General features: G+C 33.9%; 1 protein-coding gene across 1 annotated transcript in view; it reads right to left on the reverse strand.

Annotated features, from left to right (window-relative positions):
- The window catches only part of Dscam1 (Down syndrome cell adhesion molecule 1), a 69,857-nt gene extending 60,002 nt beyond the window's left edge, over positions 1–9,855 (reverse strand). Inside the window, 5 exon segments of the mRNA XM_011503237.1 lie at positions 5,147–5,320; positions 5,606–5,744; positions 6,188–6,369; positions 6,523–6,635; positions 9,539–9,855. Of these exon segments, the coding sequence (XP_011501539.1) occupies positions 5,147–5,320; positions 5,606–5,744; positions 6,188–6,369; positions 6,523–6,635; positions 9,539–9,540 (610 nt within the window). The 5' untranslated portion in view covers positions 9,541–9,855.
- Between the last annotated feature and the right edge of the window lie 6,539 nt (positions 9,856–16,394).

A 16,394-nucleotide genomic window follows, 5' to 3' on the forward strand; every position in this document is an offset into this window, starting at 1 on the left:
TTCCCTCTCCCCCCTCTCTCTTTGAATTTTAAACGAATGGGCAAACGTATATACGAATTTTGAGCGAAACAAGTAAACTAATAATCTAGAACTCATATACCGTAATCTCTTCCAGGATAAATTTCAGTGGTATCATCTTCCAACCATGAGTCGACTTGAACGAATTCGGCCACGAAACTTGGAATATGACACTTGATTATCGCAGCGTTCCCTCGTAAGACATGTTCGTCCATGACGTTCACTGCGTATCGCTGCCCGACAACTGCAACCAGACATCGCAATAGTCTGCGTTCAGGTGTCACGTTTTTAGTGAAATTAAAAACACAAGAGACCGAGGAATATGCTTTTTTTTATACGTTTCTAATCAGGAGTGCGATTTCTCGCTTCGTAGAGTGAATTTCAAGCGATGAGAAATAAAACGGCGGACAGTTCTGGTCATCCTAGTTAATAAAAGTACCGTATGATTGATTATCGAAGGTAAAGCTTTCGGCGCTGGAACTGATCCACTCGGCAACAATCACATAGTCACCCACAAATGAAGGAACCTGACATTTGAATATCGCTGCATTCCCGCGGATAGCGAACACGTCGTACACCTGAACTTCGAAATACTGAGACACAGCTGTAATACATAATATAAGAAGAATCGCTTGAATCGAAATTCAAAAATAACTCTTCTTTCTGTTCTTCCATTTTATATAATGATTGTTTGTGCCAATCGATGCTAATTTGTGCGTCATGTCCCACCCTTCTTTCAACGTGCATTTTTCTCGCATTAGTCAGAGACATGAGTCGAATGAAAATAAATGCGTTAATTGGAGCTATAAAATACTATGTTTTGTAAAGATGCCGTTCGCACGAGTAAAACTGAAAGCTTCGACGACTTGATTTTTTATTACATCCAATATGTTAAAAATGATTACAAAAAAAAAAAAAAAAAAAAAAAAAAAAAAAGAAAAGAAAAAAAGCAAACAACTAGATTATTAAAATGATCGAAATTATCCAAATTAATAATTAAAAAAAAAAAAATATTTATTTATTAATGAAATATTTATACTTATAATTGGTAGAAAGATGCTCATTTTTCATATGAATATTTATAACTCGGCTTTTGGTAGTTGAATTTTGTTAATACGACTAAATATAAAAAACGAATGTGCGCAATTTGAAATTACGAAGCATTTTCACTTGAATAAAAATAAATTCAAAAGTTCAAAAGTTGATAATTAAATTCATGTTTACATATGATTGAAAGTAACTTGATAAAAAATCACTATACAATCAAGCTCAATTACTTTACTTTTCAATAATATTACTATCGTCAATATCGTTTCTCATGTAGTTATGTTTTTTTTTTTTTTTAAGTAATAGCATATATCGTTGCTGGTAAAATAAATTTTGCCTTGATAAATAACTCTACTTATTTCAAGTATCATGAATTTTAACGAAAAAAATGTACATAACGCATACCTTAATTTCGTTACTTTTTAAATATCATAAAATAATTCCCATTTACTTATTATTTGAAATTAATGTTTCGAATATTATATAAGCAATATATCTATCGATCTATCCATATATATATATATATAGATACAAAAATACATTCTCAATCGTAGAATTTCTAGTCGAATCTATTTCGAATGGGTCTTTAGTTTTGATATATTTTTCTTTAATTAAATTTAGCGTAATTTTACATGATTTAACGTCTTTCAATTTTCGCTCGAATTTAACAGAATGATTTTATGTTAATACGCCTCCAAGTGCTTATGTAATTACAAAAATCTGATAGACTAAGCAACGATGAACGATCCAATGGGCTCGGGAAGGTTGAGAAGGGAAAGGAGCCAGAATAAGACTAAAATTTGTTTATAATAGTATTGAAGATAAAATAAATGCACAGTAAAGCATGTGATTTTGCAATTCCAATCAATTCAAATAATCGACCATACTTCTTTAGTTTTCTTTGGCAATAAAAGGCGAACGAAGACGCAATGGCGATTGTAATTTGTATACATAAAAAGCAAAATGCATAAAGTATGACTTTAGCATAAAAGTTATGAAAATACCGTTTCAATTATTAGAATAATCAGGCTAAGAGAAGAGTTTTTCTTTAACGCATTAATGACGGTCGATCATTTGACTTTAGGGGCGAAAACAGGCCGTCAGTGGTGTAAGTGACTCTGTCCTTTAGTGTAGCTGCACGCCTACCGTATTCCCTGCCGGGAGTATAAACGGAGCCATCACTGGCCATCCACTGATCTACGTAGATAAATTCGCTGACGAAACTCGGAATTTTGCACTTCATGATAGCGCTATTGGCCCGAATCACGTACTCGTTCTCGGCCTCAGTGACGTAAGACTGCGAAACAACTGCCCGCGGGAAGCCATGCACAGTACACACATTGACATACATTAGAATTATATATGTAAAACAACATATCAAGGTTTAATGTTTTACAACTTTTCAACGCTTTAATTGCGTGTTTTTTTATATAATCGCACGATTCTGTGATTTCAAATCAAAGCCGTATGTTTCCTCGTGCTCTTATGTACCCGAATTATTAGTCCGCAGTCTCGGCAAGTAAGTCTCGCCATCCTCTCTGATCCAAGCCTCGACCGTCACGAATTCAGCAACGTAGCTCGGTATACTGCATTTCAATATCGCGCTGTTGCCTCTTATCACGTACTCAGTCATTATTTCGGGGTGATACGCCTGCGTAACAACTACATAAGAAAGGACGTACTTGAGATTTAATCGTCAAGCGTCATAGAGTAAAAGAGAAACAAAAGTATTCTCGCAGTATTGCTATTAGAAGGCACATGTAATAACTCACGAGTCGTCGTGACTCTCTCGATTCAGCGACTCAGCCTCGATTCAATTTGCATTGTCTCGACTCGCGCGGAAGAGCTAGGAGAGCAAGGGAAGGACAAGAAAGAAGATAAGTAAGGAGAGGATTGCTCGCGAAAGTGAAAAGAGTGAGAGTGAGAGTGAGAGTGAGAGTGAGAGTGAGAGTGAGTGAGAGAGCGAGAGAGAGAGAGAGAGAGAGAGAGAATGAACGAATGAATGAATATATAGAGAAGGAGGGAGAGGGCTGGTCTCAAAGTACCATAATCACGGGACATTTTGTAGCTGGACCCGTCACTTCCTTCCCACGCATCAACCGAGACGAACTCGGCTACGAAGCTCGGTATCGTACACTTGAGTATCGCTGCGTTGCCACGAATCACGTACTCCGAGACAACTTCCGCTTCGTAATATTGAGTGACAACTGGGAATGTGAAAAGTCACGCAATCGACTGATTAGAAGGGAAATGAACATTATAATTTCATTCGTTGCCTTTCGTTGCTCGCTAATTGCGCTGATGTACTTGTACGTTCGCTTCGCTTTGTTGCTTTATTTCATTTTGTTTGCTTTTTTTCTTACAAGAAGACGACGTGAATCTCGTTGATAAATGTTTATTTTAAATTCTTGCCTTAAGGACTTAATTTTAATCTTGCCTATTCAAATTCATAAGACAATCAAACTGCCTACGGAAAATAATGCATACACTGAAACATATATATACAAATATACGTATATACACACACGTACCGTGTATAATATATCTTACACTGATAATCATTTTGATTTTATAATAATACTAAAAAAAAATTGCTTTAATGTTTTATAGGCTAGCTTTTATGTGTCAATCGAATAATACTTTTTATTCCATGAAAATTTGCACATTATTATGTGTTGGCTAGTATCTATCGATAATGTTATGTTCCAAATATACACAATTTTAAAATATCAATAAACACTTCATTTCGTACGTAGAAGTAGTGAATAATATTTCGAGAACAAAAAATTGAAAACATCGATTAAGAGTAGAGCGAATTACAAATATTAATTTTTATTATCAATGAAAGTTTTTGTATATATTTGCTTCAGTAACAAGACTAATGTAACGAGTAGGGGACTTGTAAATTGACACACGTGTAAATAAATTACTACTACCCGACTCGCTTTCCATATTGAATGAATTTCCTTGATTGTCCTGCCATCCGACAATCTGTACAAACTCAGCCACGAAGCTCGGAATGCTACATTTCAAAATCGCCGCGTTCCCGCGTATCACATACTCATTATTTACTTCTGACTGATAATATTGGTGTACGACTGCAAAATTTTGACAATTAATATCAATTATTATAAATTTTTCGCCACTAAAGAGAGAACAAATGGTTATTTATAAATATTGTCATTTTTATAGAGTAATTTTCGCTGTGAATATAGAATAGCTCGAGCCCTTGTAAGCATTTGAGCTAATTTATGCTTAATGGGGGTTTCAACTAGTTCAACTATGAGGCGACCTTGTGCCAATATCCACGGAGAATAAGAGCACTCGAGCTTTTGTAGTGAGGTCGCTGTAATTGACATTTGAAGCAAGGTCTAAAATATTTTTCATGTAATATTTTCTTTTAATTTTTGAGCCATTCTAGATAGATGTTTTGAATTTGTTTTTGCATTGTTATAATTACATTTACTTTAATTAAATATATATACATATGACTAACCCTATTAAATTATATATATATATATATACCCTATTAAACTTTCTTAATAAATTATTATAAAACGAAAATCATTTTCAATCTATTTATACAACTCTAATTGATTAATTGTCAAAAATATCGTTTTTTTTTTTTTTTTTTTAAAGGTAATCATTTATCAGATTATTAATTGACGGCTATTAAAAAATATCCGAATGTAGTGCCCATTAATTATAATATTAGGTTCAACTAATGAATATTATTATGATGAAAGGTACATACGAATTATAAAAAAAAAAAAAAAAAAAAAAAAAAAAAAAAAAAAAAATAAAAAAAAAAAAAATCCAAATTAATAGACTCTTTTTATAATTTTAAATGGAATTTACTCGAATTCGGCCGTAAGTATATTACTAATCATTTATAATAATTACATTTATGATCTAGTAATTGATAATTGTTTAGAAATGTAATTTACGGATTCATTTGTATTTTGTCTGTAATGAAGAACTACGTCGCATTAATTAAAAATTTTTACTCTTTCAATAACTAAGCTCTCGCAATCTGTCCCAGTCTTTTATACTAAGCGTTTAGTTTACATGATCCAAGTACCATAATCCTCATTGCCGTCATTATTTCTTACAAATTCCTCTCCTTGGTCGGTATGCCAAGATAAAACTGTCACAAAATCTGCGACGAAGGATGGCACGACACATTTCAACACAGCACTGTTTCCTCGAATCGCATATTCTTTGTTCACGTCAGTATCATAATACTGTGCGACCACTAGAGATAAATTCATCATACGAATTTAACTTTTTCACATTTACATAAGATGTTACATGCTTATAATTTAATATAGTTCAGATATCCTGTAATATTCGGAAGGCCATTAACAGTTTTCCACTGGCGAATTCAATGAATTGAATTATCATTGTCACCTTACTTACAAAATTAAGAAATAATTTTTAGTTTTATAATACGCCGTTATTCAGTAAATTATTCTATTATTCTTTTATGATTTAATTGTATAAATTTAGTATTAAAGTAGTTCGATGTTGAGAATCTTACCAGCTCTGACATTTACATCTCGGCTGTGAATGGAACCAACGGGATTTCTTGCAAGACAAATGTAAACTTGTGCATGCACTTCTTGGCGATAATCTTCGGCTCTAAATGGTGGAAATACCAAATTCCCATTTGGCAAAACCTATAAAATGTATATATATATATATATATATATATATATAAATGTAAAAAATTCGGTGATTTTATAAGAAAATTATTATCCTTCAAATTCGAAATTTTTACATTTTCAAACATTATTCCTTATACATTGCATACATGCTTTAAAGAATGGCCAGAGTAGGAAGAGGCATTTCGATTAAAAAATTATCTAAAGAAAATGTCTCATTAAAAAAAGAAACTTTTATCAAAGTTAAATACATATAATTACTCATATTTTTATTAACTTTAAATGAACATATCGTCCCGTTAGAGTAATTTGTAACAGAGTTACTATTTTTTATTAACTCAATATAAATGTATGATTATTCTAGTTAAATCTTACGTTAAATTTCACGTTATAAATACGGAAAATGCCTTATCTTATATAGATTCATAATTATCATAAATTTTCAAATAAAATCATACTTGTCGTAGTCCAGGTACATCACCAACAGCAGTTCCATCAGCACGAACCCAAATTATATCTGGTTGAGGATTTCCTCTTGCTTGGCATTCGATCACAGCTCCAGTACCATTGGAAAAATCTACTCGATTGGGTGGTTCCTTAATGAAGATAGGACCCATAGTTTCGTCTTCTGCTGATACTGCTGCATTCAAAAATATATTTATATCAATGAAATGCGAGTATATATTATTGAAGTATTTCTTACAGTAATGGCGATAGAATTTTTATTGCACTTGATTGCGCACAATGCATGATTAATTTAATAAGCTTACGATAGGTAATGAGATTGACTTACCCATCATACATACTGATGAAATGAAAAGTAAAACTGCGGGACGGAGAAAACTCCCGAGCATTACGGGAGATTTCCGCCACATCATATTATTTCTGGGCGCTTTCTTATATTTCCTGCAACAATTATATTTATAAATTTTCTCTATAAAACTAATTTATCTTAAAAGGCGTTTCACTCAATTTCTTCAAATACTTTTAATTGACTTTATTACATATGTACAATAATAATAATGATTAAAATGCAAATCATAGGCAATTTTTTTTTTTTTTTTTTTTTTTTTTTTTTTTTTTTACACGAATATGCAATAAAACGATAAATGAAAAAAATGATTGAAGCCAATCGATTGTAACATGTTATTGTCTATACTATATAAAAATTTGATTGATCTTACGTAAAGCATTCTAAATAACAAAATTAATGGCATACAGCTTGCAATGAAAGGAAATCTTGTTAATTAAGAAATAATGTAAATTAGTTAATATTGTTGTTTAAATTATTTTACAATTTTTTATTATACAATCATCACGCGTAAGAATGTAATTGAATCTGTTTTAATTTTTCGTTCAAGAAAATCATTACATTAATTTTAAAATAGCATTGAAAAATTAAACAACCGATAATGTAATATCAGTTATATTAAATAATTAATATTCTATATTCATTATTAATTCAGAGAGCGTCGAGTGAATTAATTTTTTGCTAATAATAATCTTGAATTTGTAGTGAAGCTTTATCTTTTTTTTTTTATTATAAAGGCTCAATACATATATGTCATCAAATCTTGTCCAATGAAATATTTCAATAATGACACGATGAAATAATCATAATGATAAGTTTATTGTTTGCATAAATAAATTTACTATTGCGACACACTATTAAATGTATAAATTCAAAATTCTGCCAATAGGGAAAAACATCGATCTGTCTTTATCTCAACGTTCGATTGAATTACATGTAAAATCAATATTATTTTCTATTTTATGAAACAATATCGTTAATCTATTATAAATAAGTTATTTTATTCTCATGCATCTTTTAAAATAAAATGTAGTTTAAAGTTTCTTCTGATATTTCACTTGTTATATAACTCTATATATGTATATATATATATATATATATATATATATTCTATATTTATTCTATGCTTCTATATTTATTATATCAAATTGCATCAAAATGATGTATGAAACATTTTCATTTATGAATTATTATAAATATGAAAGAAAACAAAACAAAAGAAAAATTAAATTAATGTTTGGAATCTTATTTATACAATACACAAGAAAGTAATTTGGGTATTGTGGTCTCTCAGTTATAAACTAATTAATCTCTTCTAAGCATTAAAAATCGTAAATATTTTGGATCGGGACAATGAGATTAAACGAGAATCATTCCGCGAAGCCATTTATCTTACATTTAAATATATCGACAAAATAATTTTCTAAGGAAGAGACTGCTTTACGTGAGACTACGAATACAATTATTGTTTATAAATGCATAAAGTGTATTTCGAGGGGTGAAGAACTCGAGTCATATTCCATTATGAGTCATAGCTTTGGTTTTGAATAAAAGAAAAAAGAAAAAAGAAAAGAACAGAATGAGACCCGTCGTTGGGCGTCGTGGCAGCATAATGGCAAGCTACGCCACAACGTCAAATGCTGGCTAAGCAATAACTTTTTGGCGCCAATCGATGTAGGAATTTGCAATGTAAGAGAGCATTGTGCAGGAGGTAAACAATGAGCCGGTCTATAAACATTAATTGCAAGTACAACACGAGCGAGCGTGAATAACGCTGCCGCACGTGGCTAAGCTCGCGCCTTGAGAGCTCCGTGCGCGTGTATTGGTGGCCATATGACAGCACAGTTTGAGCGGAGGTTCAGCTGGAGAAGGAGGAGGCGGAGGTTGTGCGCGAGGTTTAGTGAACGAGAGAATGGTTAGAGCCCATATAGCTTGAAAAGGCGGCAAGCTGCGGACGGGATGGTGGCAGAAAGAGGAGTGGGGTGTGAGGCAACGGTCTCTGAACGGTACACACGACCGAGCGCGAGAGAGCGCGAGAGAGAGAGAGAGAGAGAGCGAGAGAGAGAGAGCAAGGAAGAGAGAAGAGACAGAGAGAGAGAGAGAGAGCGAGGAAGAGAGAAAGAGACAGAGAGAGAGAGCAAGAGCGAGAAAGAGAGAGAGAGTGTGAGAGAGAGAGAGAGAGAGAGAGCGTGCGCGCGTGTGAGCGAGTGCCGCGCGGGGGAGGTTTATTGATCGTGTCAAACGAAACGAATGCGATATCTTGGCGTGTTTCACGAGGATTCAACGTCGCGCTGACGAGCGCAGCTGAATCAGAGGCTTAAGTGCCCGGTTCCCGTCGAATCCTGGTGTCACGATATTTCTTTCTCGCCACGGCGACCGATGCACGAACCCGGGCGAAAAGAAAGTGCCGTGAAAATGGAGGCCTCGCCATTGCTTTATGATTTTCAAGGTTCAAAACCATGTGTCTCCCCGGGTCTCGTGCTTATTAACAGACGCACCGGACATCCGGCTTGGGGTAACTCGGTGCTTCGACGGATCATCTCTAGTCCGAATAGCCCGAAGCTTCCAAACAATGAGAGCGCGGATGTGGGGACTCCATGCGCGCACCCAAATACCCACACACACGAGGGCGCGTACGCACACATGTCTACCCCCACCCATGATTCGAGGAGACTCGAGACTCATCGGCTAACGTGCTTGACATTTCTAAAGCGGCCGCCGAACAAGCCTTTTTCTCTTTATCTCCATGGCGCGTGTGTACGTGTAAACCCCCCCCCCCCCCCCCCCCCCCCCCCCCCCCCCGCCCCCCCGACCAACTCTCGCCACCACTTCACTCGCTCACTTACTCTCTCTGTTTTAACACAATGTGTGAGTGCGCGCGCGTGTGTGTACATGTGTAGATGTGTGTGCGTGCGCGTGTGTGTGACACAGAGAGTGAGAGAGGGTGAGAGCGGTAATGACGCGACGAGCAATGCACTCCGCGATAAACCGTGTTTACATGTCACCTTATCGGCTACTGACAGCGACTCTCACGAACACCCGGAGCTCCTCTCCTCGAACAGGCACCCACTTCTCACAGACACTAGCACTCGCACTATTTCTCGTTGGCTATTTAGCGACCGCCCGTCCCCGTTACACCCCCTCTATGTTTACTGACGGGGATGTCCGGTGCGGGATGTTGTTTGCTGCACGTCGTCGACACTCGACCCAACGACGATGCACCGAGGAGTTGCTGCTGCCGTTGCTATTGCCGTTGCCTGTGACGCGACACGAGACGAGACGACACGACACGACCGCTCGCACTTCCCCGTGTGAACCGCGTACACAACCAACTCTGATGCAGCGCTCGCGCCTCCGGTTCACTAGTGCGTCCGCCGTCCGACGTCACGCAGTCGCGCTAAGGTCGCCACTTTCGCCACGCCGCCATAACAAAGCGCCAGAACCCGCCAACGTTTGAACTTACCGGACCGACGCCCTCGGCCTTCCAGTCTTCTCCTTTATCCGCGATCGCAGCACACCGCAGCCGTTGCTGTCGACCCTACTCCCGGAGTACCTACGCAATCCGCTTGGCTCTATGTCACGATACGTACGCGAGGAGTCGAGCGCTCGCTCGCCCGGTCGACATGGAAATCGAGCGGTGCGTCGTCGTCGATTGCGGAAGACGAGCGACCACCGCCGGTACACCGTGCAGGCGGTCCATGCAGCTGCCGTCGGCTGTTGACATACATAAAACGCAGCTTGCATTCTACCTGTGATCAGATGGCGCTGGTCGCCTCTTTCTCCGGCCCACCTGTCCATTGCTCAAACACCAACACTCCCCCCTACCCCCTCCCGCCCCGCCACGACCACTGTCTTACTGCTTCATCGCCATGCTTCCTGCCCCCGGCCCCGCCGCGGAGCAGCGCAGCTTGTCACGCACACGCGTGCACGAGCGGCGGACCCACCCGCTGCGATTTTTTTCCTCTTACCCGCACCTTTTTTCCTCGCGATAGAGATGGACTATTGGAAGGTAGAAGAGGTAGACACTACGATACCATTACCTTGTCGAATACACGAGATGCATCAACGATCGCTAATCTCGGCTTGAGTAGACTAAACGACGCTGACACGCGATGCCGTAATGAAAGTTTATAGTTCTTATCGATCATCCAGTGCATTATGATCGATGATACTTAATATTCGGGAGGTTCGGGCTTGGAATTTTTAAAAAGTAGGTTGCTCCTTTACAGTATGCTTCAAGGATAACTTCGAGATTGGCCGAATATTCAAGTATTTAAGCAAATGCACGTGACCGAGGATGCGGATTGTTAAATGTTTCGAATTGAATATATAAGATTTTATGATAGGCGATAGAAATTCGTTAATTCTCTTGGAGATATATACATGCATATGTATATAATCTCGAGAAATGTTTATATTGCACGAAAGAGAAAATCCCATTCTCGCATCGACAATATACGACTCGCGCATTATATTCTAATTTGAGTGCAATGAAAAATATATTATTGTCCTGAGTAAATGCTACTATAATAATATATATATATATATATATATATATATATATATATTTAAAAATACAACTAAACAAATTTGTATTACAAATTATTTACTTTATCTACATGTAACTACACATTTTTAAAGACAAAAATCTTGTAATGTGGCATTACGTTCTGCTCCAGTAGAAGCGTCAGCTGTGCCTGAATTTATTTGAAACCGAAGAAAGGTGTTTGTTATACATATGTATGCATCTGCCCGCAATCTCGTTTCCTGCGTACGTGCGCACATGACTGTTAACGTATATAATGAACTGAATAATAAGTTTCTCAAGGTACCAATACAAATCAATATTTACGTAATGATTAGGAGAATTTTTGAATCCCCTTAAAAAATGCAACTCTCATTGTAATTCATAATGTATAGCGTTGCACTTTTTAAACGCATGTTGATTAATATTTGTAGAAAAAATTTCATGACTCAAACAATCGCTAGAAGCATTTAATATCTTTAGCATTTATTTAACGCTATCATTCATTCAGTATATTTTGTATGTAATAGAGCGAACGGGGGAAAGGATCAGCTGCTGGAAGAAAAGTTAATTAATTATTGGATACAATTATAAAATAGATAAGAAAGTTGAGATATTTATTTATTTTATTCGTAAAAACTATAATTAAAGACTGTTTTCCAATCAATGTTTTTAAGACAATGCTTAAATGGATTAATTAACGGAAGAACTACTTAGTTTATCAAGTAAATGCTTATACGTATTGCACAATTATTTTAAATTAGAGTGTAATTTTTTAATATTTTCTATTGGGATTAGTGCGTGTTTTTTTTTTTTTTTTTTTTAGATAGCGCAACGTAAATTTATACATTGTAAATAATAAGAGAAACTGAGCGAATCTAATCTACGATTTCTTTCTAGTTACACATTAATTCTAATTCAAAATGACATACAACATATCACAACATTTTATGTAGCGAATGGTTTTATGAACATTCTTCAAATCAAGATTTTGTTTTTGCTTATTTATCCCGACACCTAGTTATGTAATTTCAAAGAAATAATTACATAAGCGAACTATATAATTGAAAATTAAGTAGATATTATTACCATTACTATGATTTGTTCATGATGAAAATTAATTTTCTTTTAATACCACTACTTTCTCTTTATATTTAATTCTCCTTAATAGAGAGAATTTAAGTTTAATGTAATATAGGAGCGGGCGGGCGGGCGGGCGGAGGGGGGGGCGGGGGGATACTGTTAAATACATTGTTCTTTATATGTGCATTATGTTTTTACTTTAATAATGATATGTATACTTAATCACCGAGAAATATAACCAGTAATAAGATTTCTAAAGAATTGATGAATAATTCATTTTAGGTCCGCCCGTTTTTTTATACATATAATGAATTTCAAAGGTCTAAATAGATTTTCTTTTCATTTTTAAATGCCTGTTGCTTTTAGTAAAGCAATTCATTGTTCGAGAATAGTTGTGTGGAGCTTAAAATAAAATGACAAATTTCCATTGATGTAAATTCTGTTTTAATTCATGACCAAAATGTATAATATATATATTTTTAAATATATTCTCGCTAACGAAATAAAATATTTAGATGCCGAGAATCTATTTTGTACATTAAAGTAATTTTTTGTACATTTTTCATTTTCAATGTTATACTCTTATTATTATTGAAATTTGATAATTAAGATAATTAACAGAAAATGTACAACGAAATATCTTAATATGCTATTATTTATCATGAAATTATATTTAAAGCAATTTTAATACTAATTTTAATATTATATCATTACCCAACAAAAAAGAAAAAAAATTTTTTTTTAATTAAATTTTTAATTTAATAATTAAATTTCAATTATTATTACGTATGAAATATTTTTTAGAAATGAAACGATAGTTATACAAAGAAAATTATATAACATAAATATTATACGATATTTAAATAATCAACTCATTCGATTAAATATTACACTGTAAATACATATAATTGAGCACATATAACAAAATATTAATAAGTAATTTTCAAATATCAAATTTTCATGATAATATAATAAATATATAATAGCCATTGGTTAAATTTTCTGAACTCAAAGTGAATTTGAAATTATTAACTAACGTAATAATATTTATGCTCCATCAAAAAAATATAAAGAAGGTACTAAGGTACTAAAAAAGTACTTAAAAGGGTACATTTATATTAAGTATACTTGTTGCATAATCTATATTATAATTTAACAAATTTATTTAACAATTTTCCGATAAACATTGATTAAAAGGATCGCTTAACCAGTGAATATATTAGTTACACTTTAATAAGAACAACATTTTATGCGTTATTGATTATTATGATGATGATAATGATGAAGATGACGATGACGATGATAAGAACGACGATCATTTAATTATTATAATGACACAATGGAATAATTTTTCTAATTACTTCAGACTATTTTCAAAGAATTTTCCACATGAGAAGAAATACAAGAGATGGCCGGACAGTGTCCTTGAATTCGAAATTCTTCTAAATAATTTCAAATAGAAAAAAAATTAATTCACTCGGGATAAAGATCGTTAAAATTCAATGGATTAAAAAGAATTCAAATTATAATAGTGACATCATATTATTGTATATAAGATGAATAAGATTGGCTGTTTTATAAAGATAGAATAAAGATAGAAAGTAAAAAGTCTTTTAATTTAGCAAGATAAGAAAGTTCATATATCCATTAGGTGTATTAAAGTTATTAAAGAAATATAATATCATTGTAAAATAATTTCTTTCGTTGGCAAAAAAAAAACTGTATGAAAATTAAATTTGTTTCGCCAATAGATGGTTTTTTTTCTTGGTATTCATCGAAAGTTTTATTGAAATATTGTTAAATTTTATTTAGGTAACATATTTTAGAATCCCTTTTTATCAATTAATAATATATTCATTTTTTTCATACAATACCAAGTACTCATGATACCAATAGGGTATACGTATAATTTTATTTTATGAAATTTTCTTCATAAATGAGAACTAGTTTTTTTTTAACTTGGCATAGTAATCGACTCCGGGAATGAATTAAATCGCATAAATTACTAGTTATATTAGGCCTTCAAACATTTATGCATTTAAGATTTAATAGATTTATAATAAATATTTTGATGACATATCGAAAGTATTGGGAAGTTATAATTGCCGTAACATTTTTGTTATGTAATCATAAAATAATGTAATTATCTATCAATACGTATTATGGCTTCTAATGGAAAGCATTATTTGCGTTAAGATATATTGCCTAAATATAACAGTAAAATATCATTTTTATAAAACACAGATTACAAAATATTGCATCTAATGTGATTTATGGACTTATTGGAACACGTTACAAGTTATACGTAAAACACAATGATATGTCGTATATTATGAGCACTCGAAGTTCAATATGTAAAACTATTATGTCGTGGCAGAAATTCCGCTTGGCGATAAATAAAAATTAGTATTTCAAAGAATAAATAATTTTTATGACTCGGTTGAATTATTGCCATATTATTCCTTTTACTAATTTATTTAATTATATCTTAAATGATTATTTTCAATTAACTATAGTTCAACCTATTAATATTGAATAATGCACATGTAATTTATGAAAATTTAACTGAAGTAAATGTTCGTTTGGAAAAAAAATGCTTCATAAGTAATTAAATTTTTATCTTGATTCAGAAAAACAAAAACAAAAACAAAAAAAAAAAACAAAAAAAAAAGAAAAGAAAATAGAAAAAGAAAAAGAAGAAAAATATTTTAAATTTCAAATGGTTATAAGAGAAGATTTCATTGAAGAATTGACATTTGAAATATATGCTGCTGTATAATATTAATCTAAAATTCAAATAATCCTGGAGATAAAATAACTTTATCTACTTATGTTTAAAAATATGGCACTTTCTCTATACTTTTACAACTGAACACTGTGTATATTGGCTTTCTATAATTGCGATTATGACGATTTTTGCAAATTATCCTGGAATATTTTATTTTTAGGTAGTTTATCATAAAGTTGAAAATTTTAATTTCATAAAATAAAATATATATTCTATGCATTTTAAGTGAAATTCGTTTCGAGAATTATAAATGACGATTAAGTGATTAGATCTCTGATCATCAATTGATAAATTAGATTATAATCAGCGTCAAATGAGCAAATTATAATATTTTTGAATATATTTAATTTTATTTACTAGGAATAATATTATTTTTTTTTTTTTTTATTTTTTTTTACAACGGCATACATTTGGTATGGAGTTTGTATGCATAGGATGTGCTGCTACCATTTACCAATGAATGCAATTACGTACGAAATTAATGGAATACAGTGAAAATAAAAGACATCCAATTTTTGTAAGACATCCCGATACGTATTAAAAATTTCGTTTTAAGGTAATCATAATTGAGGATTTTGAGGACACTTGATCGAAGTTTCGAATACTAACGGAAAAAAATTTTAAATTAACATTGGCATAACTAGTGTGCCATATGAAAGTAAATAAAAACACAATAACAGTATTACTTATTTGTATGTGGGTATAATATTGGTAAGAAAGGAAGTGGTTTTTGAAACTTATACACGGTGCTTGCCAACTCCACGCATTGCACTAAAGCAGATACGTAAGGGCATTTTAATTGGACAGTTTTTGTAACGTTGCATGGATACGCATTATCCAATGAATAATATCTTTGGCTATTCATTAGATCAGCTATATATACTTGTAGGCAAATTAATTTATAAAGCGTTAAAAACTTCGTTGAATAGGCGGATAGAATAGAGTGGTCGGGGGGGGGGATTCTTATTGTAGAATGGATGGGAATACGATGGGAAAACAGGAATGCATAAAACATTATAAAAGTGCGGATGAGGGCGGCTGAACGGGCGGCAGCGATTATCGAAAGCCGACGATTTTTGCAGTGTTTGCCGAGTTCAATATCAGTTCTTTGTCGACACTTATTTGGAACAAAACTTTCTCTGTACGGGATGAGTGCCCCTCAAATATCTTCAACGAGAAGTTAAGTGGGAGTTAACTCTCTCTTTTTCTTTCAAGAGTACAGCTGATCCACAAAGTCCAGTGCGCGCGGCCGGACTTTCACGTTCTGCGCGGCACCCGAATGGCGACTTCTGCTCGTCAGTGCGTCAGCAGCGCTCGTGTCCGTCGCGTCAAGGGGTTGCGCGGCACCTGGTGCACGGCTCCGGAGAGCTGAACCGGGACCAGGCCGGAAAAGTGCGCGAGTGAAAGTCAGTGGGCAAGAAAAGGCGGTTTTTCCGGAGTGCGACCCCGACATCGCTT

Source organism: Ceratosolen solmsi, unplaced genomic scaffold (genome assembly GCF_000503995.2).
Source record: "Ceratosolen solmsi marchali unplaced genomic scaffold, CerSol_1.0 scaffold45, whole genome shotgun sequence".
Lineage (NCBI taxonomy): Eukaryota > Metazoa > Arthropoda > Insecta > Hymenoptera > Agaonidae > Ceratosolen > Ceratosolen solmsi.